General features: G+C 36.7%; 2 protein-coding genes and 1 pseudogene across 2 annotated transcripts; 1 reads left to right on the top strand and 2 right to left on the bottom strand.

Annotated features, from left to right (window-relative positions):
• Window positions 1-7,472: 7,472 nt before the first annotated feature.
• On the top strand, window positions 7,473-11,134 carry LOC120124237 (annotated as a pseudogene).
• Window positions 11,135-11,646: 512 nt separating this feature from the next.
• LOC120124136 (dnaJ homolog subfamily B member 4-like) lies at window positions 11,647-16,804 on the bottom strand. Its single transcript, XM_039142871.1, has 4 exons — window positions 16,665-16,804; window positions 16,375-16,574; window positions 12,407-12,807; window positions 11,647-12,137 (listed from the first exon to the last, which is right to left on the bottom strand). Exons 2-4 carry the CDS (start codon window positions 16,537-16,539, stop codon window positions 11,699-11,701), a joined length of 1,005 nt encoding a protein of 334 aa, XP_038998802.1. The 5' UTR covers window positions 16,540-16,574; window positions 16,665-16,804; the 3' UTR covers window positions 11,647-11,698.
• Window positions 16,805-17,174: 370 nt separating this feature from the next.
• LOC120124135 (putative pentatricopeptide repeat-containing protein At1g12700, mitochondrial) lies at window positions 17,175-20,862 on the bottom strand. Its single transcript, XM_039142870.1, has 3 exons — window positions 18,367-20,862; window positions 17,603-18,232; window positions 17,175-17,324 (listed from the first exon to the last, which is right to left on the bottom strand). The coding sequence occupies exon 1, from the start codon at window positions 20,646-20,648 to the stop codon at window positions 18,477-18,479; it is 2,172 nt and encodes a 723-aa protein (XP_038998801.1). The 5' UTR covers window positions 20,649-20,862; the 3' UTR covers window positions 17,175-17,324; window positions 17,603-18,232; window positions 18,367-18,476.
• Between the last annotated feature and the right edge of the window lie 3,772 nt (window positions 20,863-24,634).

Below are 24,634 nucleotides of genomic sequence, written 5' to 3'. Positions count from 1 at the left end.
TAACATTTTTAATGAAAAAATTTATATATTTAAAAAAAATCAAACTTAGCTCAGAAAATATTAAGAATCAATTTGACGAAAGATATTATTGTTAAGAGCTACATTTATCTATATATATTTTTTTATACCAATGAGGATTTGAGTTTATGGTCAAGTGCTAATATCTTGAGGGAGCCTTTGGTTCACCGAAAAAATCATTGTCAAGAGGAATGATATTTTTTGAAATTATATTTTCATGTTTGGTTCACAGAAAAAATTATTATTGGGTAGTAACTTATTACCAATAATAATATTTTTTTATTAAAATGGTCTAGATTTTATATTGGTTTAAATTTTATCATATATAAATTATATTTAAAATTATTATAACTGAGATAAAATATATTTAAATTATCATAATTTAAAAGTTTTTATCATAATTAAATTACTCATTAATTTTATTTTGAGGTTAACTCATTAACTTTTATTTGAATTCAGGTGAGACTTTAATTTTTAATTTATCACAAAATAAACTTTTAATATAAATGGATCTTTTATTTATGATAAAAATTTATTTGAAAACAAAATGAAAATATTAGATTTTATTTGGGTCTAATTTATTTATCCAAATAATTGAATATAAATTGTAGCTGTCAAATGAATTATAAAAAAGTTTATAAGAAAGTCATTTTTTTAATTTTTGGAAATTCGTGGCGCAATGTGATTGGGCAAGGAATCAAAATTCACGGGTCAACTAAAATAAGTCAAATAAATGAAAGCATGGGTGAGGAAGAAGCAATCTGGTTTATTTATTTATTTATTTATTTTTAGGGATAAAACAACTTTAGTCCTTGAAGTTGGTAACTTTCTATAACTTAGTCCCTCATTCTTTGTCCATATTTGTCCTCAATTTATCATTTTAGTCATTTTTATGACGTGGCACTTGATATTATCATATTATGACATATGTAACAGCCTTAGAGTTTTACATCATCAAAATTACCAAGTCCAGGACTAATGTGGAAAATAGTTAAGGATCAAATTGAGAAAAGTTACTAAGTTTAAGTACTAAATATTTGTTTTATCCCGTAAATTTAAAGAATTTTAAACTGTAGCGGCCTCCCGCCCAGGAGGTACGCTCCTCTCTGTTGGGGAAAATGGGTTATTTCCCACACGAACGTAGTTTTAAAATTGACCTAAAATGTCAAGATTAAAACCACCAAAGGTTGCACAGCGGATAAACCTGTCAAACTATTGAATATTGAAACACAATGGAAAAGAACCGAATAAAAAACAATAAAGGAGAGAACACACCAAATTTACGAGGTTCGACGAGAATATCGTCTACTCCTCGGGCACCACACCGAATGATAACTTCACTATATCGCCAATATTACAACAAATGGAATTCTTTGGAATTCCCAAAGTGGGAGAATGAAGAATACAAGAGGAAGAGAGAACTTGTTTTTGGGATGATTTCTAATGTAAATACTTAGGCCTATTTATAGTTGAGTTTCAAGAACAATATGTTCAAAGTTTGGCCACCTACCAAAGAATTTTCCAATGTGTACAAGTTAGCCACCAAATATGAAATTCACATGTTCAAAGTTTGGCCACCAACCAAGATGAAATTTCTAATAAGTTGGCCACCAACCAAGATGAAATTTTCAACTTGCCAACTTAATTTCTAGACAAATCTAACAAATCTCCACCTTGGCTTGAAATTACCAAGCCTACTCAACTTCTTCAACTCCCCAAATTTGTAGTGCCTCTAATTGCGCTCACAAGCGCCACACACCCGAAGGTGTTCATGCTTTCATGATGTTAATCAAGTTCAAATAATGATTGAACTTGATTACTGTTACCACCTTGGTCATCATATCTGCAGGATTTTCTGATGTCGCAATTTTCTGAAGTAGAATCTTTCATTCTTCAAAGATCTCCCGCACAAAGTGATACCTCACGTCGATATGCTTAGTCCTTGAATGGTAGACTTGATTTTTCGCTAAGTGAATAGCGCTCTAACTGTCACAATAGAGACTAATGTGACTTTGAACAACTCCCAAGTCTTCCATCAACCCGTTAAGCCAAATTGCTTCCTTTACAGCCTCTGAAACTGCCATGTATTCTGCCTCTGTAGTAGACAAGGCCACCGTAGATTGCAATGTAGACTTCCAACTTACTGGGGCTTTAGCAAGAGTAAACAAATACCCAGTAGTTGATCGACGCTTATCCAAATCACCAGCATAATCGGAATCAACATATCCAACCATACACTGACCAAGTGCTTCATCCTGTTCAAAAACTAAACCAACATCCACGGTTTGTTGGAGATACCGTAGAATCCATTTCACAGCTTGCCAATGTCCTTCTCCAGGATCATGCATGTACCTGCTCACAACTCCAACTGCTTGTGAAATGTCAGGACGCGTACACACCATTGCATACATCAAGCTCCCAACTAAATTAGCATATGGAACTTTTGCCATATACACTCGTTCTTCGTTAGTTTTAGGAGATAATTGAGAACTAAGTTTCAAATGAGAAGCCAATGGGATACTTACATGTTTGGTATTTTCATTCATGCAAAAACATTGTAATACCTTTCTCAGATACTGCTTCTGTGTTAAACAAAGCTTCCCTCTATGTCTATCTCTGCTTATCTCCATACCAAGAATCTTCTTGGCCTCACCTAGATCTTTCACCTCAAACTCTTGATTCAACTGAGCCTTTAATTTGTCTATCTCCTTTTGACTCTTCGAATCGATCAACATATCGTCAACGTACAAGAGAAGATAAATGAAAGATCCATCTTTGAGCTTTTGCAAATATACACAATGATCATATTTGCTTCTAGTATACTTTTGCCTCCTCATAAAGCTATCAAATCGCTTGTACCACTGCCTCGGAGATTGCTTCAATCCATATAGCGATTTGTTCAGCTTACAAACCCATTTCTCACGACCACCATCTTTGTATCCTTCTGACTGAGTCATATAGATCTCCTCTTCTAAATCACCGTGCAAGAAAGCTGAATTTACATCAAGTTGAGCTAGCTCCAAATTCAACTGTGCTACCAAGGCCAACAATATTCTAATGGAGGTATGCTTCACAACAGGGGAAAATACTTCATTATAGTCGATTCCCTCCTTTTGAGCGTAGCCTTTAGCTACCAATCGTGCCTTGTAGCGAACATCTTTCTTGTTATGAGATCCATCTTTCTTTACAAATATCCACTTGCATCCAATGGCTCTTTTACCTTTCGGTAATTGTGCCAGTTTCCAAGTGTCGTTCTTTTGGAGAGATTGCATTTCTTCATCCATGGCACTTTTCCACTTATAACTTTCCAAGCTTTGTATTGCTTCTTGGTAAGTGATAGGGATATCATCATCAACAACTGGAAGAGCATAGGCCACCATATCAACAAATCGATCAGGTCTACGAATTTCTCTCCTTGGCCTTGTAACTGCAAGTGTTTCTGGTGTCTCCAATGGTTATTGGGTTTGAACCTCTTCATCTTCTGATTCTTCTATTGGAGTTGAAGAATCAGCTGCATCAACTTCTGGGATCATCATCTGCTGAAACTCCACCTGCTGCGGAGTACTACTTATCTGGACAGCTTCACTTGTTACTTTCTTTACTAGGGCAGATTCATCAAAGGTAACATCTCTGCTACAAATTATCTTCTTGGTGTCTAAACACCAAAGGCGGAATCCCTTCACTCCATGGGTGATTCCCATAAAGAGAGCCTTCTTTGCTCTCGGATCAAGCTTGGATTCCTTTACATGATAATAAGCAATGGATCCAAATACATATAAGGAATCATAATCAGTAGCAGGTTTTCCAGACCATACCTCCAATGGTGTTTTTCTTCCTATTGCTGATGACGGCAGACGATTAATGAGATGGCCAGCATATGTCACAGCCTCAACCCAAAATGCCTTGCCTAACCCAGCATTAGACAACATACATCGAACTTTCTCCAATAGTGTTCGATTCATACGCTCTGCCACCCCATTCTGTTGTGGTGTATGTCTAACAGTGAAGTGTCGAACAATACCATACTCATGGCAAACGTCAAAGAATGGGTCACTTTTATATTCCCCTCCATTGTCCGTCCTAAGACGTTTGATCTTTCTACCAGTCTGGTTCTCGATCATATTTTTCCATTTCAGGAAATTTTGAAGCACTTCATCTTTAGACTTCATCGGATACACCCAAACTCTTATGGAAAAGTCATCTACAAAAGTTACAAAATAATGGTTTCCTCCCAAAGACGATGTCTTTGAAGGACCGCATACATCTGAGTGAATATAATCTACAATACCTTTTGTATTATGTATAGTGGTGCCAAACTTCACTCTCTTCTGCTTTCCCAGAACACAATGCTCGCAAAAGTTCAATTTGCAAGCCTTTGCACCTTTCAACAATCCTTTCTTTGCTATAATTTGCAAGGATTTCTCTCCAGCATGTCCCAACCGCATATGCCACAACTGGGTTGCGTCCAAATCATCACCTCCGGAAGCTGCTGCAACTGCTCCAATAATTGTACTACCTTGGAAGTAATACAAATTATTTTTCTTGATGCCCTTCATCATCACAAGTGCGTCATATGTGACTTTTAAAACTCCATTTCTCATAGTGACTACTGAGCCTTTAGATTCTAAGGCTCCCAACGAGATGAGATTTTTCTTCAAACTGGGCACGTATCGGACATCCGTCAGAACTCTGGTTGATCCATCTTGATTCTTCAATCGAATTAAACCTATCCCAATAGGTTTACAGGCATTGTCATTGCCCATATAAACAACTCCTGCAATTAGTTCCACTAAATCGGAGAACCACTCCCGATTAGGGGACATATGATAGGTGCAACCCGAATCTAATATCCACTCATCGGAATGGAATGTTGTTGATGAAGCAACCAATGATATGTCAGAGTCATGTGCATCATGCTCTGCAACACATGCATCTGGAGCAGCTTTTCCTTTATTCTTCAGCTTCGGACAATCTTTCTTCCAATTGCCTTTCTAATGACAAAAGGCACATTCATCTTTTCCCAGTCTGGACTTTGACTTTGATCTCCCTCTCCACTTTGGCTTTTGACTTTTCGAGCGACCTCTTGCTACCATGGCCTCTGCTGCTTCGTACTTGCTCTCCTTCTTGGTTTTCTTCCTGAGTTCATAACTATACAAAGTAACAGTTACATCTTTAAGGGTAACATTATCCTTACCATGAAGTAACGTTGTCTCAAGGTGCTCAAATTCATCTGGAAGAGATGACAACAACATCAAAGCCAAATCTTCATCTTTGAAGGTTTCATCAATGCCCAATAAGTCTTCCACTAGATCATTGAACGCAGTGATGTGTTCATTCATACTGGTGCCTGGTTGATAATCAAATCTGAACAATATTTTCTTCATGTAGAGACGATTCTGAGAGCTTTTCTTCAGGAATTTTTCCTCCAAAGCTTTCCACATCTTACTTGCAGAAGTCTCGTTATTGTAGCCATACTTCTGCTCTCTGGAAAGACAAGATCGAATCGTGCTGCACGCCAAATGATTGATTGTTCCCCATTCTTTCTCCTCCATATATTCGGGCTTTTCTTCCTCAATGGCGATGTCTAGACCTTGTTGGAATAAAGCGTCTAACACCTCGCCTTGCCATATGCCAAAATGACCGGATCCATCGAACAACTCCACCGATAAATTTGCATTTGACATCACCCTCCTCACCGGTCCAGATGAAGAGCTTGATGTCTCAACTGATCCGTATTTTGGCATTTTAATTCTAACGAACAATATTCAATATCACGAACTGTATCTTTTCAGCAACGGAACCACCAGGATAACCTCAACCGAAGCTCTGATGTCAATTGTTGGGGAAAACGGGTTATTTCCCACATGAACGTAGTTTTAAAATTGACCTAAAATGTCAAGATTAAAACCACCGAAGGTTGCATAGCGGATAAACCGGTCAAACTATTGAATATTGAAACACAATGGAAAAGAACCGAATAAAAAACAATAAAGGAGAGAACATACCAAATTTACGAGGTTCGACGAGAATATCGTCTATTCCTCGGGCACCACACCGGATGATAACTTCACTATATCGCCAATATTACAACAAATGGAATTATTTTGAATTCCCAAAGTGGGAGAATGAAGAATACAAGAGGAAGAGAGAACTTGTTTTTGGGATGATTTTTAATGAAAATACTTAGGTCTATTTATAGTTGAGTTTCAAGAACAATATGTTCAAAGTTTGGCCACCTACAAAAAAATTTTCCAATGTGTACAATTTAACTACCAAATATAAAATTCACATGTTCAAAGTTTGGCCACCAACTAAGATAAAAATTTTAACTTACCAACTTAATTTCTAGACAAATCTAATCTCTGCTTATACCAGACAACAACCTAATGCTCTTAGAAGCCTCAGCTCACTGTCCGTCGCTCTCGCCTTTTCACTTTCTCTGAGAAATAGAGGAAAAAAAAGGTGAAAAAAGTCTGAAAAAGGTGAAAAAAGTCTGAAAAAGGAAAAGAAAAGCAGAAAAGAAGTAGAGAAAATCTCTGCAGAGTTCTTCATTAGCAGTCTCGAGGAGCTCCCCAAAGCACAGTAAGCTTCTTCATCTTTGAAAAATCTTTTTAGCGGTAGCTATTTGTTTTTGCATTTGAATTACTATAGTTAATTATAATGCTGGTTTTCGGATTGATAGAGTTCGACGAATTCAAATTTTAGATCTAAGACGGAGCTGTGTTTTGTTTTTATTTTAGTATTGAAATTTATCCAAACGTTCAAAGGGCATCATGTTTTTCTTATGAATCTGTAGTTTTTTCCCCTGAGAAATTATAATGCATTCGGTGATTTGGACTCTTTTAGTCTTCCTTTATTATTATTTACTTGCTAGCTCAGAATTCGGATAGGGATCGGAGTTTTTTTCTTCTTCAGGAAACAGCATAAAGGCTAAAATGCATCGATTTTTTAAGGATTTATGTTCCAAAAAGAAAATGAAGAACTTAACAATGTTTAGAACCCTCTATTTGGCTTACTCGGAGAATATCGTTAAATGAATTCGGTTTTTTTAACCGCGCATTTTGAGCGGGAATTTTTAAATAGCGTATCGATTTCTAATTTTAGCGTTATGGAGTGATTCAGTCTCCCATTGGTGTGTTAAGAATCTGTTATTGCTAGTGCGGAAGTATTGCAGAGATGCTATAGCTTAAGGTAATAAATCCAAAATCCCCTGTCTGTTAAAACAAATGGTATTTTATGCAAGAGGCTAAAGTTACCCGAGTCAATACATTTGTCATATTGTTGCAGAGCTTATACTGTTTTAGAATTGATTGAAGTAATTTCTTTAGAAAATTGTAATTTAACGCGCTCATTGTATTCATCATGTTGCATTGATTAGGTGTTAGAAATGCAGGGTCAATGAAATTTTTCTCAAATTGAAAGTCGTGCATTGTTCTTCCCAAAGGCAAGCAAGTATGAATAAAGAAAATGAACCTACTGAAAAAGTTGAAGAGCCTACCGGAAGAATTACTCGAGCACAGGCTAAAGCACAGGGGGGAGCAGCTTCAAAACCATCCTTCAGACAGGAACCACAGGATAAAAAACGTGTTCTTCGAATAAACTCCAAACGTGCATCATCAGATGAAAACAGAACTTCTATGACTTCCACTGCTGGTCTTAAGCCGAAAAGAAGGGCAGTGCTTAAAGATGTAACGAATGGAAGAGTCGAATCTGCTGATAGTATGCACATGGAATGCTTAAATGAAAACAAAATTCAGGTGAAGACATCTTTTGAATTTTGATTTCGTCCTGGGGTTCAGTCTGCAAACTTCTTTTGAAATTTAGGAACTTCCTATGCCCTAATAAAATAACGAGAAGACTAAGTTCTTCCTGAAAGTGATCTGAAATGCCGGGATGGATTTTGCTTATGTTTATTCTTATACTGGAAAAATAATTTGTACGTAATGCATAATCTAAGTTTCTGTTATTATTATTGGTTGACAGGCCTCCAAGCAGATCATTAGAGATCCTAGGGAGAAGAAGCAAGAAACGGCTGAAGATATCTTCACGGGGATTCCAGCAGTTGAAGAAGATGTGAATGCCAAGTTAGCAGAAGACTTATCAAAAATAAGGATGATGGAGGCACAAGAAAACATTTTAACAGTAAAACTGGAAGAAAGAGAAGTAGCGGAATCTACATGTCACAGTGCAAGAGAATGTGCTGTACCAGAATCAATGCCTCCAACCCAGGCTTTTACGGTGCCTGTAGGATACCAAGGTCCTCAAAGAAAGGTTTTGTACTCTTTCTAAATCATCGAAGGAGTGGCATAGATCATGCAGTCTACCTGTCTAAGAAATTGCTTACTTCTGTTTTAGAAGTATTAAGGTATTAATACTGCTCTAAGGTTAACAGAAAGTAAGATACTGTAAAGTATTATTACTATTCTGGTTTTGTATTAAACATTCACACTTTTTAATTCCGTGTCATGTCTATAGAACCTATGAAAATACAGCATTGAGTGTGTGTGTGTGTGTGTTTTCTTTTTAAGACAACTTTATTGGAAGAATATAACAAAGCTTTTGGAAGAAAAGAGCCAGTTAGCCCTTAAAATATTATGCTTGTAAATTTATGTTTGTTGTGGTTGGATACTGCAGAAGAAGATGGGGTTTGCAAGAGAGTAGGAGGCTTGAAAGATGTTGTGGATATTGATTCAAACCTAAAAGATCCTCTAGTATGTAGCTTGTATGCCCCAGACATATACTACAATACGCGTGTTACTGAGGTTGGTGCTACAATTTCATTCACTAAATGCCAAAATATGATTGTCATACTTTTCAGTAGGAGCTCTTCAGTTTCATACTGAACAATTCTCTTTCCTATTATTCTGTAAATTTTATTTGATGCTGCTGCTACTTTTTTCTCTTTCTTTCATTTTCAGAAAGTGCATTATGGTGTGACTTGTGACAGTGACTCTTTGTGCACTCTAGTATCAGGATTCAGATGTGATATTCTCTTACTGTTGTTGGCAATATAATTTTTGTTTTTGCTTTGCCGAAGGATGTCTCTTAGGATGCAAGTTTTTCTCTACCAGCAATTTGTTGCTACTTATTTCATCAGATTATCTTCTGCAGCTTAATTGAAGAACTTCAACCAATTATATGGAGCAGGTGCAGAGGGATATTACCCCAAGCATGCGAGGAATTCTGGTTGACTGGCTAGTGGAGGTAAGTCAATGTAGTTAATTTATAGCCAAATAGTTGCAACTCCACCTGCTTGAATGTAGGATAAGAAGTCGAAAAAGCTGCATCTGCGTAGTATGAGATATTATGATGCTGTTCTATTTTTCTTGTTTACCAGAACTTTTTTCTCAGTAAGCAGGGACAAGGTCTACTGTTCATTATTCTCCTCACCCGAAAGAACCATATATTTATCAACTTCTGAATAGAAGGATATTCTGTTTGTTCTTGAAGTGTGCAAAGAGTTAGTTTGTCATACTTTTTTGTTAGTACGAGCTAAACTTTAGGCTATTTGATGTGCTTGCTGCTATTTATAGTTTTTCACAATGTTTCAGGTTTCTGAAGAATATAAGTTAGTCCCAGACACACTGTACCTCACAGTGAGCCTCATTGATCGTTTCCTCTCTCACAATTTTATAGAAAAACGAAGACTCCAGCTACTTGGTGTTACTTGCATGCTAATTGAATCGTAAGTTCTTTAATTTATTTCCTCGGAATTAAGAATTATGTTCCATAGAACCATACATCTGTCTTACTCCGTGTTATTGAGGATTCTAAGCGCTTTACTTTTACGGCTTGAAGAAAGTATGAAGAGATTTGCGCACCAAGAGTGGAAGAATTCTGCTTCATCACTGATAATACCTACACAAGAGGAGAGGTACGGGTTTTCAGCTACTTATACACAGCATTCGTGTGTCTAGCAGAACTTAGAAAAAAGAACCTAAGCCAAATATTGGTCAATAGATCAAGTTACATTGTAAGGCATTTGATAAAATCATGAAAAATTCCCGTTTTAGACAGTAATGTTAGTAACATATTCTGTTGACTGTGGCCACATGGCAGGTGCTGGAAATGGAGAGAAAAGTTCTGAATTTCTTGTATTTTCAGTTATATGTTCCAACCACAAAAACATTTCTCAGGTAAATGCTGATAATCAATAACGAACTCGGGGTTTAGCCCAAATGGTTTGCCTGCGTCCCTTCGGAGGTGGATTCCGCTCCTAATTTTCGTTTTCTTTTTCAGGAGATTCATTCGAGCAGCACAAGCAACTTACAAAGTATTGTATCTTGGAATTCTTATCTACACCTTTCTCTATAAAATTCAGTATGATCCGAGTAAACAAAAAATAATTTGCACTTCAATTGTGTTGTACAGGTTCCTTGTCTGGAACTAGAGTTCTTAGCAAATTATTTAGCAGAGCTGAGCCCTGTAGAGTACAGCTTCTTAAAGTTCTCACCTTCACTCGTAGCTGCATCTGCTGTATTCCTTGCCAGATGGACCCTCAATCAATCAGTCCATCCATGGGTCTGTCCGTCCTTGTTCTGTTTTCTAGCTTGTCTCCTTTTCTTTCTTACAACTGGAACCACTGTCTGAAGGGCACATTTCCCATGTTTCTGTTTTTTTTAGCAGAATCCAACGTTGGAGCATTATAGTAATTACAAGGCATCCAAGCTGAAAGCTACCGTACTTGCATTGGAGGACTTGCAACTCAACACTAATGGTTGCCCCCTCATTGCCATTCGCAACAAATACAGACAACAGAAGGTACATTATGTATATTGAGGGATGGACACGTGATTTTATGCTAAGAGAGGAGAACTTATAAAACTTTAGAGGAGTGTTAACATATTATCAACAGAAAATATAATAATAATATCTAAAATATATGAAAATTTAAAATTTCTAAAAGGACACCTCCTCCCACCCGCCCTCGGTTAGTCACTATATGTATAAACAAAGATACGGAATTCATCTGATAGAATGATTTTCACCTTTTTTTTTATTGATGTTACACTTGACAGTTCAAATGCGTAGCGACGATGAGTTCCCCTGAAAGAGTTGTATCAGTGTTCTCAAGAAGATGAAGGAAAGACCATGTGTGTCTTCTAAAACGTAAGACAATGACCATTTACTCCTTACCGCCAGTGCCTCCTTGGAGATTCATCATCCAATATTTTCTACAGCTCGTATTTATTTTTTATTTTTTTCAAATTCTTTTAATTTGTTCCTCCACAATTCAATTCTGTTGTAAGTTGTAAAATTGTAATTTGTCACTTTTTCTACCGCCGATTTTAGAGGTTTTATCAATAATGAATCTTTGTAATTTAAGTCACTCTAAATTTTTTTCCTAATGATATCCGATTATCCTTATTTTAAATATTATTATTATTATTGTATTTTCATCGAGTTGGTTATGGTTATTGATTTTGATAATATATATATATTTGTTGATTGTATTTGTAGTTCTATTTATATATTGATTGATTAATTCCAATTGTAGTGTATTGGTTGTAACAAATTATACTTGTTGCATGGAAAGTACAATGCACCAAAAATGAAGAGACGGTTAAACTATGATACACAGAACTCTCTACCTGATTGAAGAACCAAGAAGCAAGTGAATGACTAAATCGAGCAACATTCGACGTTCCTGTGGCAAGGCAATAGGGAAAGGTTTCCTACATCAACTCCCAAGAACACGTTTCAGTCCGGCTCGTTGCTGCGGTGTCAACTTTGTAGGGAACTTCACATCAAATTTGATCCTAAGAGCACCTCTATTACCAGGCTCCTTTGCAATTGGCATTCCTTCCATAGCAACAACGAGCTCGTAACCCGGGTGGATAATGTCGGTCACCGGCAACGACAAGTTACGGCAATCAAGAGTAGTTAGATTTACTGTTGTGCCCCCAAGTGCCTCTGCTAGTGACACCTTTTTGTTGACAATGAGATCGTTGCCATCTCTTTGGTAAAGATCATGTGGCTTCTCGTCGATTACAAATACAAGGTCTGCTGGAAGCTGATTTGGCTGTTCATTTCCTTTATCTGGGAAAGTGATCTTTGTTCCTTTCTTCCACCCTGGCTTCACATCAATGGTTAATATTTCCGATTCCTGTTCCTGCCACCTGTAAGTATCCGAATTATTGTCTGATCACCGAGATCAAGGATAGAAATTTATTGGAATTCATCGAAAATGCATGCTTAGCAGCGTCAAATTGCAGGAACCAAAAGATATACAGTAAGCTTCCATCTTTGATCAAAGTTTCAGTTGGTGTAACAGAGAATTTCATCAGTTCCATCCCCGTAAAACAAAACTGTATTTCTGAGCGTACCGAATTGAAACTTTGGTCATGAAAATGCTATAGAGGATCATGCATGAGATGAATATTCATACCCAGATGCATTGACAACAGTTCTCGAGATCTTCATCTTCCTTGTTGATCCAGTGTATAGCTCTTCCAGGGTGCAAGGCAATTTGCTCTCAACTGGGGGTGGCTTCCTGGGCGGAGTTGTATCATTGTAAGTTCGAAAATTGTTTTCGGTGCAACCAAATCCTCCAAACTTCCCTCCATCAGAATGGAATCTTGCGGACCTACCAAGTCCTGCTGACCCGAACTCGAAAGGACTACTTCCAAAGAACTCAGCGAATATGTCCTCGGCATTCCTAGGATTGAACCCACTCGACCAACCAGGGCCATTTCTTGATGATCCGCCGCTTCCCGGTGGAGGCATGTTTTTCAACCCTTCTTCACCTTGCTGATTGTAAATCGCTCTCTTTTGAGGGTCACTCAAGACCTGAATCACAAAATTAACATAATTCCCATATGAAATCTAAGAAGACAATGGATACCAGCTCTTACATCTCAGTGTTATCTATACTATAGTGATTGAATCTATTGTATTCATGTATCATTAGGCACATGCCAGGTCAGATCAATCATCAAAATAAACAAGAAAACAATATTGTAGTGAACATAACCCGTTCTAGAGAGGCCGACCACCTTTTGTCTTTGCGGTTACACAGCAATCTGCTCTCGAGTAATATCTGGTGATTAAAATAAACCATATTATGGGGCCTCTAATGTGACTACCAAGATAACATGAAGATTTTCTCCCAGTAATCCCAAAAATTAAAAATCATATTTACATGTTGAAGGAAATAAGGAGCACGAGGATGAGGCTTTCATGGCAGAGGTGACCAAGGACGATGGCTTCAACGTCAGGGGAGAAGCGGCCTGAGGGATTTCGGAGAGAGGAGTTCCAAGCTCGGTGATGAATGGACTGCTTTCATAGATAACTTGAGTAAGAGAGTTTCAAGAGGCGCTCTAAGGGAGTTCTTTAATAACTATGGAGAAGTGAGACAGGTTTTTATCCCGAGAAGCATCAGGAACCCAGGTATAAGGATTAAGGAGTGTAACTTTGTTTTTGTGAGGTTTGCTCCAAAGGCCGATATGGATAATTGCTTAAGGAGTACGAACGATGCAAAGATCGATGGGAGAAGCATATTGGTGTCCAAAGCGAAATTTACCAGGTATTCTCAGGCTGGTTTTAAAGAAAAGTGGGGGGAGGGAAAGGTGATGAAGAAGTCGAAAGATCGTCGGGAGTCTACTATACAAAGGAAAGTAGGGGTGGAGAAGGAAAGGGATGAAAGGTCTTTTGCGGATGTACTGAAAGGGAAAGAGAAGTTGGAAGATGGACCAGTGGCAGAATCACCGAATGATGTGAATAAGGTGGTGGAAGCGGTGGCTTATCTTGAGCCCACAGCAGAAGATGAAAAGGTGGAGGATAGGGAGTCACCCCCGAACGTGTTAGATTTCCAGGTGCCTTCTGAAGATGTGGAATGGATTGAGCATTCGTTAGTGGGGCTTACAAGAGGAAATTTTGATCTGGATCTTGTTCAAAGAGCATTGGAAAGAGAAGGAGTCAATGCGATAATTGTAAAATAGGGGAACTCACAAAATTCATGTATTATTATTTTTAATTCGAAAAGTGAGATGGAAGAAGCGTGGGAGGAAAAGGATGACGGTTGGGACTACTGGTTCAAACAAGTTGCTCCCATTAAAGATAAGTCGGCTCATGCTTCTGCTTATTAAACTTGCGTTCTCAAAGGTGTTCCTCTGCAATTGTGGCACATCAATTTTTTCTCGGCTCTGGGGAACAAGTGGGGATCTTTTATTGATGTAGACGAGTCAACGAGAGATATGGAGAATTTTTCATCGGCAAGAATGGTAGTCAGGGCAGCTTGCAGGTTTGATATCCCGGAGTCGGTGACCATCAGATCAAAAGGGAGATTTTTTGTTATTAAAGTGGAGGTTCCAGAGGAAGATAGTAATATGCCGAAGAGTCCAGTTCAAGGAGTTGAAATTTTTGCCGATGTTTGGCCAACAGAAGCGAATCCAGTGCATGAGAATTCTGATTCAGATGGTGGCGGTGGGTTTGAGAGCAATGCGCCGGCGAGAGAGAGTGTCCCAGCGGTGAGTAAAGCTCGATTGGAGGTTGGAAATGTGTGTGCCGTTTCGGGTTCTGCTATGGCGGCGGGCATGGCGGCTGGGGGTCTCTTACCGTTAGAAAATTTTAACAAGTACGTGCATGAAAATGATGAGAACTCCAACATGGGCGGTCAAATCGATGAGAGGCGTTTGAACGAGGATGGTTTAATTGAGAATGGTAAAAGTGTTAATGGTGGCTGTCAGGAATTGTCTGCTGAGGTGGATATCCACTCTCAATCGGGTTTTATGGTAAATGGGCCTAAGGTGACACATGATGTTATGAATGGGCCTAATAGTTTAGTGGCTACTGCTGATTTAAGCGAAGAGGAGGAGGTTGGGTTGGTAAGGTCCTTTGTGGGTCAGAAAGTTTGTGGGATAAGATTAAGTCGAGACATGAGTTCTATGGATTTTGTCCCTGATAGCGTAAGTATGGGTTTTTCCGTTCAAGGTAATATATCATCGTGGAGTGGTGCGAAAGTTAACTAATCTCTAGTAATTTTGGACTCGGTGATGGTTTATAAGAGGAAGGGTGCGCCGATCCCTAGAGCGGTGATAAGGAGGGTAGTCAGAAGGTTAACTAGAGATTCGATTGAAGACAGGGGGCGTCCGAATGGTGTTTCTCGTGAGGTCGCGATAGCTAAGGAGATCAGTGCGGAGGCAGAGGCGGTTTGGGAGGGGTGCAAAGTTCTTCAAGTTTCTTTCAAAGGCGGTAAAGAGGCGGTTAAGAAACGAATTCGATCGTTAGAGGCAGAGCTCAGGCGGTTGTCCTGATTGCTAGGGGATGGATTATTTAAGAGGCTAAAACAGTACTAAGAAAGAAACGTCAGGCACATAAGAACTGAAATCCCTCATAATCTTTAATTAAACTAGAATATTACAAACAGGTAATATAACGTTCGATCATAGTAACAATTTAAGCCATGAAAAAAAGGGGGGAAATAAAACCGAGTAGCTGAAAATCCTAGAACATATAGGATTACAGTTCAGCTTAATATAGTTTCAAGAAAACCTTGAACTAGGTATGTATATGACAAAAATATGTAAGTTTCGCTTCCCATGTCAGAGGGAATAGTCGACCCCTTTGTTACTTAGTTTTGCTTCAATCACAGATATAGGTATGTATATGACAAAAATATGTAAGTTTCTTCGAGTATTTGGAGGATCCGAAGGTCGCATTATCATATTCATGTGTCAGACACAAGTACTTCAACAAAAATAAATCAAGAACTGCCTAATTATAGAAATTTATTAGCTAACCTTATAAGTAAAACCTACTGAAAATTGCAATCCCGAAAGAGCTTAAAAGCTGCCATGTCTTCCTATCACGTAAACTGGTTTATGCAAATGCAATGCATTATTAAGTTGCTCGGACTTTTCATTTTCTTTATGTTCATATCCAACACATGGATATCAGACTGTGGCCTCTTAGGAACCTCTAAATACATGAAAAAAGCTTTAAACGGATCCAACTATACTGTGACAGATACTCGTACCCGACACTCACGTCCGAGTAACACAGGTGCATTCATATTTTATACCCCTTTTTATTGTCATTTTCTTACAATAACCACTAATTCCCTTTCAAGAAAAGCAATAGCAATAAAACATCTCTAATACCGTTAAACAACTATGCTATTCGAAGATTGAAGCAAATACATTAATTTCTCCCGGCCTTCCTCTATTAACAATAATTCATTCAAGACTATTTCTCAGCCAAAACAGAGTCAAGATCATTGTGTTTCTTTCCAGGCAAATACCATAATCAAACGACAAAAGAACATAAAAAACGAAGAATGTAACAACAAATTCCATCATTTTCTTCTTCTATCATAAATTAACGATCAAAGAGAAACAAACTGAAGGGAAGACTTGCCTCATAGGCCTCTGAAATCTGCTTGAAATTGGCTTCGGCTTCCTTTTTATTGTTTGGGTTCTTGTCAGGATGCCATTTCATTGCTAGTTTCCTATATGCCCTTTTCAGATCATCGTCTGTTGCATTCCGGTCCACTTTCAACACATTGTAATAATCCACCCCCATTCTTCCTTTATTTCCTCTTTACAATCTGACCCAAATCCTATAAAATCATTAAAAAAAACCTTTTAAAAATTTGACAAAAAACCCGCAACACAGAAACAACAAATTCCCCCCCTTAAATCTCTCTTCCTGTCGGTAAATCCAAATTCTGCAGGAGAAAATCTATGAATTTTTAATGTTCCATTGATTGGAACATGGAAAATGGGAGATTTTGTCTGCAGACAAGATTAACACAAAACAAGGAACACAGATTCAAATTTCTTCTCTGGAGGAATCAATGTGCTTGCATTTCTTTGGTTTAAGAGTTGAAGACCCTGTTTGTTGACTTTCTTCCCATATAAAACGGAACTAACAGAGATTAAATCATTATCACTAAAGATTGTTGTTAGCTCTCTTAAGTACAATATATATATATATAACTATGGATATATTTGAAAACTGGTAGTTGGTTTTTCTTTTTCTTTTCTCCCTATTCTTGGAAAAAATGGAAACAATGGTTTGCATTTTGGCAATAAAGTTGCTGCATAAACATTCCTTATGACAAGAATGCTTCTTTTTACCTACAAAATATGTTTTTATATTCAAGCTAGATGCATATATTAAACTCATACGTATAAGAATATTAATACATTAGTCGATTGAACCACATGTTGACATCAATCCAAGTTTGATCCCATCATTCCGATCCTCGGATAGATCACTCCATTGTCATTCCTAGACAAGATCGAAAGATTATACTTGTAACCGAACACATTTTCCCTTTTAATTGCCATCGAATTCCAGCTTACCTATAAAAACAATATATGCATATGTATGATATATTAGGTAATATAACAATGTGCTTTGTTGTGTATTCATCTGGACATACAAGAAATGCTAATCAGATAGTTTTTGTGATTTTATATAAAGAGATGATATAATCAATGATAAAGCAAAACATTGGCATTAGCATTAACCCTAACCCATATCCTGCCTCTTCAGTTGAAGCAATGAAAGAAATTGGATGGGAACTCGATAGATAGATAGATAGATAAATGAGCTGGCCATGGTTAACTAGCTAGCTCACCTTTTTGCAAAGCTGATTCTGACTTATATACCATGGTGGTCAGTACCATACCCGTACTGTCCACACCACTACATATAGTTTCAACACGAAGCTGGTCCGATTCAATCCCTGATCTGACCCTGAATTTGAATCAGTGATCGTGCTTATGCAGTTTCATGCCACAAACTGTTTATCATCATAACCTCGTTAAAACCAAAATCATATTCCAGTAAAAGAGGATACTAGAAAGTAGAATCAGGTTCATATTCATAGCTACGAATCCTACTAGAATAAAAAAAGATACCGAAAGAAATGTTTTCTAATGAATTTGAAGCAAATTATTTGACTACACATCTAGACAGCATAAACAAGAGACAATTGAAGTTCAAAGCAATTCATCGTTTAAGTTGCAGAATGATGCATAAGAATAAGGCCACTGTTCTGCTATCGTCTACCAATAAGAAAAAATCATGTTAGTTAAGAGTTCCTCGGGTAAATATTACAGTAAGGGGTGATGCCAAAAGAAAAGAATTAGAGAGAGATAGAGGGGAATAAACACACATTACCTACCGCACATTCAAGATGTTTGACACGAGATGCTCTGGATGCAAGAAAATAGATGTCCCTGAAAGCAAGGATTTTCCCAATCCTCTGCACATGAAGAACAAGAGAAAACATGTGAGGTTGATTCTCGATATTGATGTTTTGGGTAAATTTGTCTGTTGAAACATAGACTCAATACAAATTATCTTCTTGTTTTGGCCATTGCTAAGAACTTTTCATACCTGATTCATACTTGAATCATCTTCTTAAACATTTTTAGAAGGTACCGAGCGAGCCATAATTAAATGCTTAAAGCAATCATTTGACAATAAACTTCAAAGCACAAAATAGATCAGCCAGCAACTGCCCTTTGATCCGTTTCTTTCTGAATGTCATTACATATCATCCACTCTAGAACTTTAGCAGCTTTAGGAAATTTATTCACCGAACCATTCAAAACTGCTTGGTTAAGGATCCGTAGAGTTACATCATCAGGTTGAAACCCTTCTACTACCATGACTTTAAGTAACGAGAGGATTTCCCAAAACATGCCTCTCCAAAACATTGCATGCAATAGGGTATTGAAAATTGCAACACTAGGAACAACACCCCTCAGTAGCATTTGGTTCCACATTTGGAGAGCAGCTGATATCTTCCCTTCTTTACAGAGGCCATTAATTAATGAACCATAGGTAAAAACATCAGGTTTCAGTTTCTGTCTTCTCATTTCCCCTAACAATTGACCAACCAAAAGGTGATTGTGCTCTCTCAGGGAAGCATGGATAAGAATGTTGTATGAAGTCATGTCAGGAAGGACCTCGGTGTTTCTTACGCTCTGGAAAATCCGATATGCAATTCCAAGTAACTGATTCTTACAAAGGTTATGAAGCAGCATATTGATGGTGACTACGGTTGGAGTAGGACTGCAAGGCATCATGTACTCCACTAACTTCAAACACTCAGAAAAGTTTCCACTTCTGCAGACATATTGGACCAAACACGTCGAACTTAAAACATTAAGCTTTAAGTTTTCATACCTCATATGGTATAAGATCCTTTGGATTATTGTAGAGTTTCCTAGCCTGCAGGCAGTACACAAAATTGCATTGAATGAAACTGCATCGGGCCAATTTACATCCCACTCAAAATGGTACAAGAGCTCAAAAGCTTCTTTAAGATTTTTTTCTGTACAAAAACCACTCAAGATTGTATTATAAGACGCATTGTTTGGTTTAAAGCCAGCCTCCATCATGCTCTTCAACAGAGATAATGCTTCTCTTGATTTATTCTGTCGACATAAACATCGTAAGTAAATATTATAAAGAGCAACATCTACAGTACATCCACTGGAAAATATATCCTGCAATAGTTCACATGCGAACACTGTTTTTCCTATTTTTAGTAGGCCTCCACACAATGCAGCATAAGAGTACGAATCCAGGTAAAGACCTTTTTGAACCATCACCTGAATGAACTTAGATATGACATCCAGACTGTGTCTACGACAAAGCTCACGAAGGATGACATTATAAGTAAGCAGATCAGATTGACATCCTTCCCTTTCCATCTTACCAACATAGTCCATAGCTTCCTCAAATTTCCCATTATCAAAAAGAAACTTGACAATTATCGTGTGCGTAATCACATTAGGCTTACACCCATCACTTTGCATCAAATCCAGCCATTGGAAAACATCATCCTGCAGGCCCTCTCGACAAAATCCATAAATCAAAGCGGTATACGAACACACACTATGAACAAACCCTTTCTTCTTCAGCCAACAAAACAATTGCAAAGCAACACAACTTTGACCGGACTTGCATAAAGCCCACAGAATCTGGTTGTAACAAAACACATTATAAACACAACCCTTTCTCAAAAGAAGAGATAACACGAACCAAGCCTTGGAAACCATCCCAACTTGACAAAGCATCGAAATAAATTTATTCAAAGTCGGTTCCGACGGGTGATAATCATACCTCAACATAAGCTCAAAAACAGTAACACCATGGACTAAATTCCCTACCTTGATCGCCATTTTCAAGGTTTTCGATAAAGAAGTAAACGATGGCACAAAATCGCTCCTACACATCTCTTCAACAATAAAAACCGCATGTTCTAAATTACCAAGAACCGACATTCCACGAAGAAGAGTATTAAAAGTGGACGCATTAGGTCGAGGCCCAAACCTCTTCATCCCCATATATATTTCAACCAACTCTTGCCAACAAGCGTTGTTAGACTTCAAGTAAAAGTACAACAAAGCGTTACAATCATACACGGTGGGCTTCCCATCAAATATTTTCATCAAATTAAGAGTACAAAGGGCACTGTTAAAGTCACCTGAGATAGCATAACCCCACATGCTGCGCTGCAATTCGGGATAATCGGAAACATGGCTGTCAACTTCTTTGAAGCAATCTACTGTACTTAGAGCACATGAAGTGGAGAAACTGGCTAAAAAACGGAATTTTCTGCAAAGTCTACATGAATAAGTAAGTGCAGGAGATAAACTAAAAGGCATGGAAATTTGAGGTTGGAGTTTGGAGATACAATTGCATTTAATAAATATTTAGAGGTAAACTTTTTTGGGTTGCTGGGAAGCTGGATGAATATAAAAGGACTATGTTATGAAGCAAGGAGCCAGCAGAAGACTGGGAAATGGGAGAAGAAAGGGTTTATGGAAAATAAATGAAGAAAGAAAAGGAGGGTTTTAGTCGGCTGAAGAGCAAGAGGGCGTAAGGCCTTGTATTGTGAGTTTGGCCTGTTTTTCTTAGGATATTTTTCCCCTTTTGTCCCCGTAATGCTCATTGTTGTTTTACTTAAGTCACTAAAATAAAAAAAAAAATCATTGGAATTAATGTTAGGATAAATTACACGTTTAATACTTTAACTATCAGTTTTGATCCGTTTTAGTATCTAAACTTTCATTTTTAAAATATACCTAAAGTTTAGTTTTTGTTTCATTTTAGTACATCTTCTTTAAAAACTTTAATTTTTATTTTATTTTAGTATCCTCATTCAAAACTTAACGTAAAGTTTTGAAAAAATAAAATTTTAGGTACTAAAACAGACCAAAACTGATAGTTTAGGTGTTGAGTGTGTTAAATTTTTAACGAAAAAGTGCTAAAATAAAATGAAAACTAAACATTAGGTATGGTTTTAAAAAAATTAAAAGTTTAAGTATTAAAATAGATCAAAATTGATAGTTTAGATACTAAATTTGTAGTTTACCCTTATGTTATTAATAAAAAGATTTCGTTTCAGTGATAGTTGAGTCAACATGCTCACAAGTCGTTTTACATAAATATTAATGCAATCCAATAAGATATCAACACGTTTCGTCAATTTATTGATAAGAGAAATAAAAATAAAATTATCTTAGATGAGGCTCGAATCTATCTTTATAGGGATTTAAATCTCTCAATTTATATTTATATAAATTTTTATTTTCTTCTCAATAAAATATGATACATGTGGGTGTGACCATCTTATTGCAATAGCAGATCCAAAAATTTTAATACTCTTTTTTTTAATAAAATAAGTACGCAAATTTTTTTATTTTTTCTCATTCACTTAATTTATTGAACTATATTTAAGAACTTATCCGAAACAATAGATATATACTTTGTCCCTAGGAGGCCAGGTGCATCTACCGCAATCTAATAATCGGATGGCATCAATTTAAGAAAATAGTATGCGAATATTCTGATCCAACTTTCGATCAACTGCTATTAATGGTTTAATAATTCAGTGACCAAAATGAAAATTTCCTTAACCATAGTAATTTTTTTTTATTTTAGTGATCAAAGTGAAAATATCTTAAAGAATTAATGACCATTAAGTGTAATTTACCTTAATTAAAATTGTGGTCATACTGAGCAAAGTTTTTCTAAGGACCATTAAACTAAAGTTTCCATATTGTTAATTATTTATTACATATAACATTATAAAAATTTAATAGTTTATATCATATGGTTTGTGCAATCCATTTTAGATAAAATATTACGATTTTATAATAATTTATCACGCAAAACATTACAAAATAAGCAATGTCATGTGAAGTTGCATAAGCCATTATTAAATTTATAATGATTCATGTATAGAGATAGGCATAGGACCCGAATCAACTCGACCCAATCGGGTCGCGTTTTTTTAAATTTGATGTTTGGATCGGATTCGGGTTTAAGGTGAAAATACCCGACCCAACCCAAAAAAGATAATTTTACCTTATATATTTAGGAATAATTACAATAATACTCATATATATATATATTATTTTTTCAATTAAGTCACTATTTTTATTGAATAAAAATAATATATTTTTATTATTTCGAGTCGGGTCAGATTTTTAAGTTATACATCGGGTCGGGTGAAATCTTATTTCATGCAAGTCGGGTCGGATCTCGGGTGGAAGAGTAATTGTTCTCGGGTTGGGTTGGCGGACCAAAAATCGACCCAACCCGACCCATGCCCATCCCTGTTCATGTAATTGGATAAATTATAAAAATTATAAAATAGTAATAATAATTTATGTTATTTGATGATATTTAATAACCCCAACAAATACAATCATATCAGTTTTACTTCACAATTAGAAATATTTATTTGAATTAATTATAGAATTATTTTCATGTTATAATGAAGGCTTGTTTTTGGTGCCGAATACATTTCCAATAAGAGGTCTAACTGAAAAAGCGGCATCTCTTCTCCACCACCACCAAAAGGAGAAATAAACTTCCCAAGTGCATTCGCAGATCTAACGTGGGCTTAACGACACAATACGAATATACAACTGTAGACATCATTTTTTTCATTTAAATTTTATTATTATTATTAAATTTATTATTACTAAATATTATTATTATTATTAATATATATATATATATATATATATATTACAAGCCCAAAGGACCCGGAGGCCTGTTTTACAAATATGGAGGCCCGATTATCAAATCCCAAACCCAAATGGAAACCCTGAATTGATTTGGGTTTTCAGTTAGGGTTTTCAAACCCTAACCCCCAGCCGCCTCCAAGATTCCATAAGGCCAGCCGCCGTCAACCAAAAGGGTTCCAGATTGAAAACCCTAGGGTTTCTAACCCTAGCAGCCAGCCGTTTCCAGATGCTTCCAGCCGCCTCTGATGATTCCAGGTGGTCCAACAGCTGCTGCCGACACTCCAGAACGTCACGAAGCAACCCACGTCGAGCCCTATGGTGAGTCACCACCATAGCTATGGTGACTCACCGGGCCTTTTATCCTTTGGACCGGTCTGAAGCCATCACCGGTGGTGGCTATAAAAGCCACCGTCCTCTGCAAGAAAAAAAGAGAGGAGGAAGCCACGAGAGAAGAGATACACAGAGAACAAGAGAGGACAGCCAGCAAACGGGAGACAACAACACCAACAACAAGCAATCCAACCACCATCAAACACCAAAATAACGAGATAAAAATCGAAAGAAACCTTACCGAAGAAAGCCACACCACCACCGGAGTAACCACGCGCCTCCACGCTCCACAACAAACCTTCGAAAACCGAAGGTATTTTTATAGATTTGCTCCGATTGAGAGCTTTTTAAGGTAAACAAATACCGGAATCGTCATTAGGACGATCCGATCTATGTTGTGGTATAAAGTTTTATTTTCCGGCCACCGGAGGCGGTGGCCGGCGGTGAGGTTGGCGGTGGCTATCGGCGCCGGAATTCCCTCCGGTGAGGGAATTAAGAGAGAAGGAAGAGAGAGCTTCTTCTCTCGTTTTTGAGAGAAGAAGAAGAAGAGAACAATGAGGCTGCTGGCCCTTCGGGCCAGCTATGAAGGGGTATATATACCCCTTCCCGAACGACGTCGTTTTGGGAAAGGGTATATGCGTAATTTACATGTATGGCTAAACCCCTTCCGTAGCCATCTAAGTTTTGTAATTATTCATTTTAGTCACTAAAACTAATTTCTGAATGTTCTAATTCAGTATTCGAATTTTATTTTATTATGTTTTAGTCCTTACCAGTATAAATAATATATTTAGGATAAATATCACATTTAGTCCCTAATAATTTTAATATTTCTATTTAATCACCTATTAAATAATTAATGGCTAATTATACTACTAGTATTTATATTTATGATAATTCTAACCATGTCTCTTAAATATTTATATTTTATAATTTGATCATTAAATTTTATATAATCTTAATTTTAACCATAAGTACTATTATTTTTACATTTTAGGTTCATATTTATGAATATGATCCAATAGTTTTAATATTATACTTTGTTTTCTTTCATTTTAATTATTATTATTTTATTTTATTATTACTTTTGATATATGTTTAAATTATTATCTTCATGATTATTTTATTATTATTATTAAGTTATATAATATATATAATATTTATTTATTTATTCTATTTGTTTATTAAATAAAAATCCTATTTATAAATTTAATTTTATAAATTACTTTTAAGAAAAAAAAAACTATTTTGATATATATTTATTTTTAATATCTAAGAAAAGA

Source organism: Hibiscus syriacus, unplaced genomic scaffold (genome assembly GCF_006381635.1).
Source record: "Hibiscus syriacus cultivar Baekdansim isolate YM2019G1 unplaced genomic scaffold, ASM638163v2 tig00110415_pilon, whole genome shotgun sequence".
Classification (NCBI taxonomy): Eukaryota; Viridiplantae; Streptophyta; class Magnoliopsida; order Malvales; family Malvaceae; genus Hibiscus; species Hibiscus syriacus.
The sequence above is the reverse complement of the archived record's forward strand: the minus strand, read 5'-3'. Positions and strand labels throughout refer to the sequence as shown.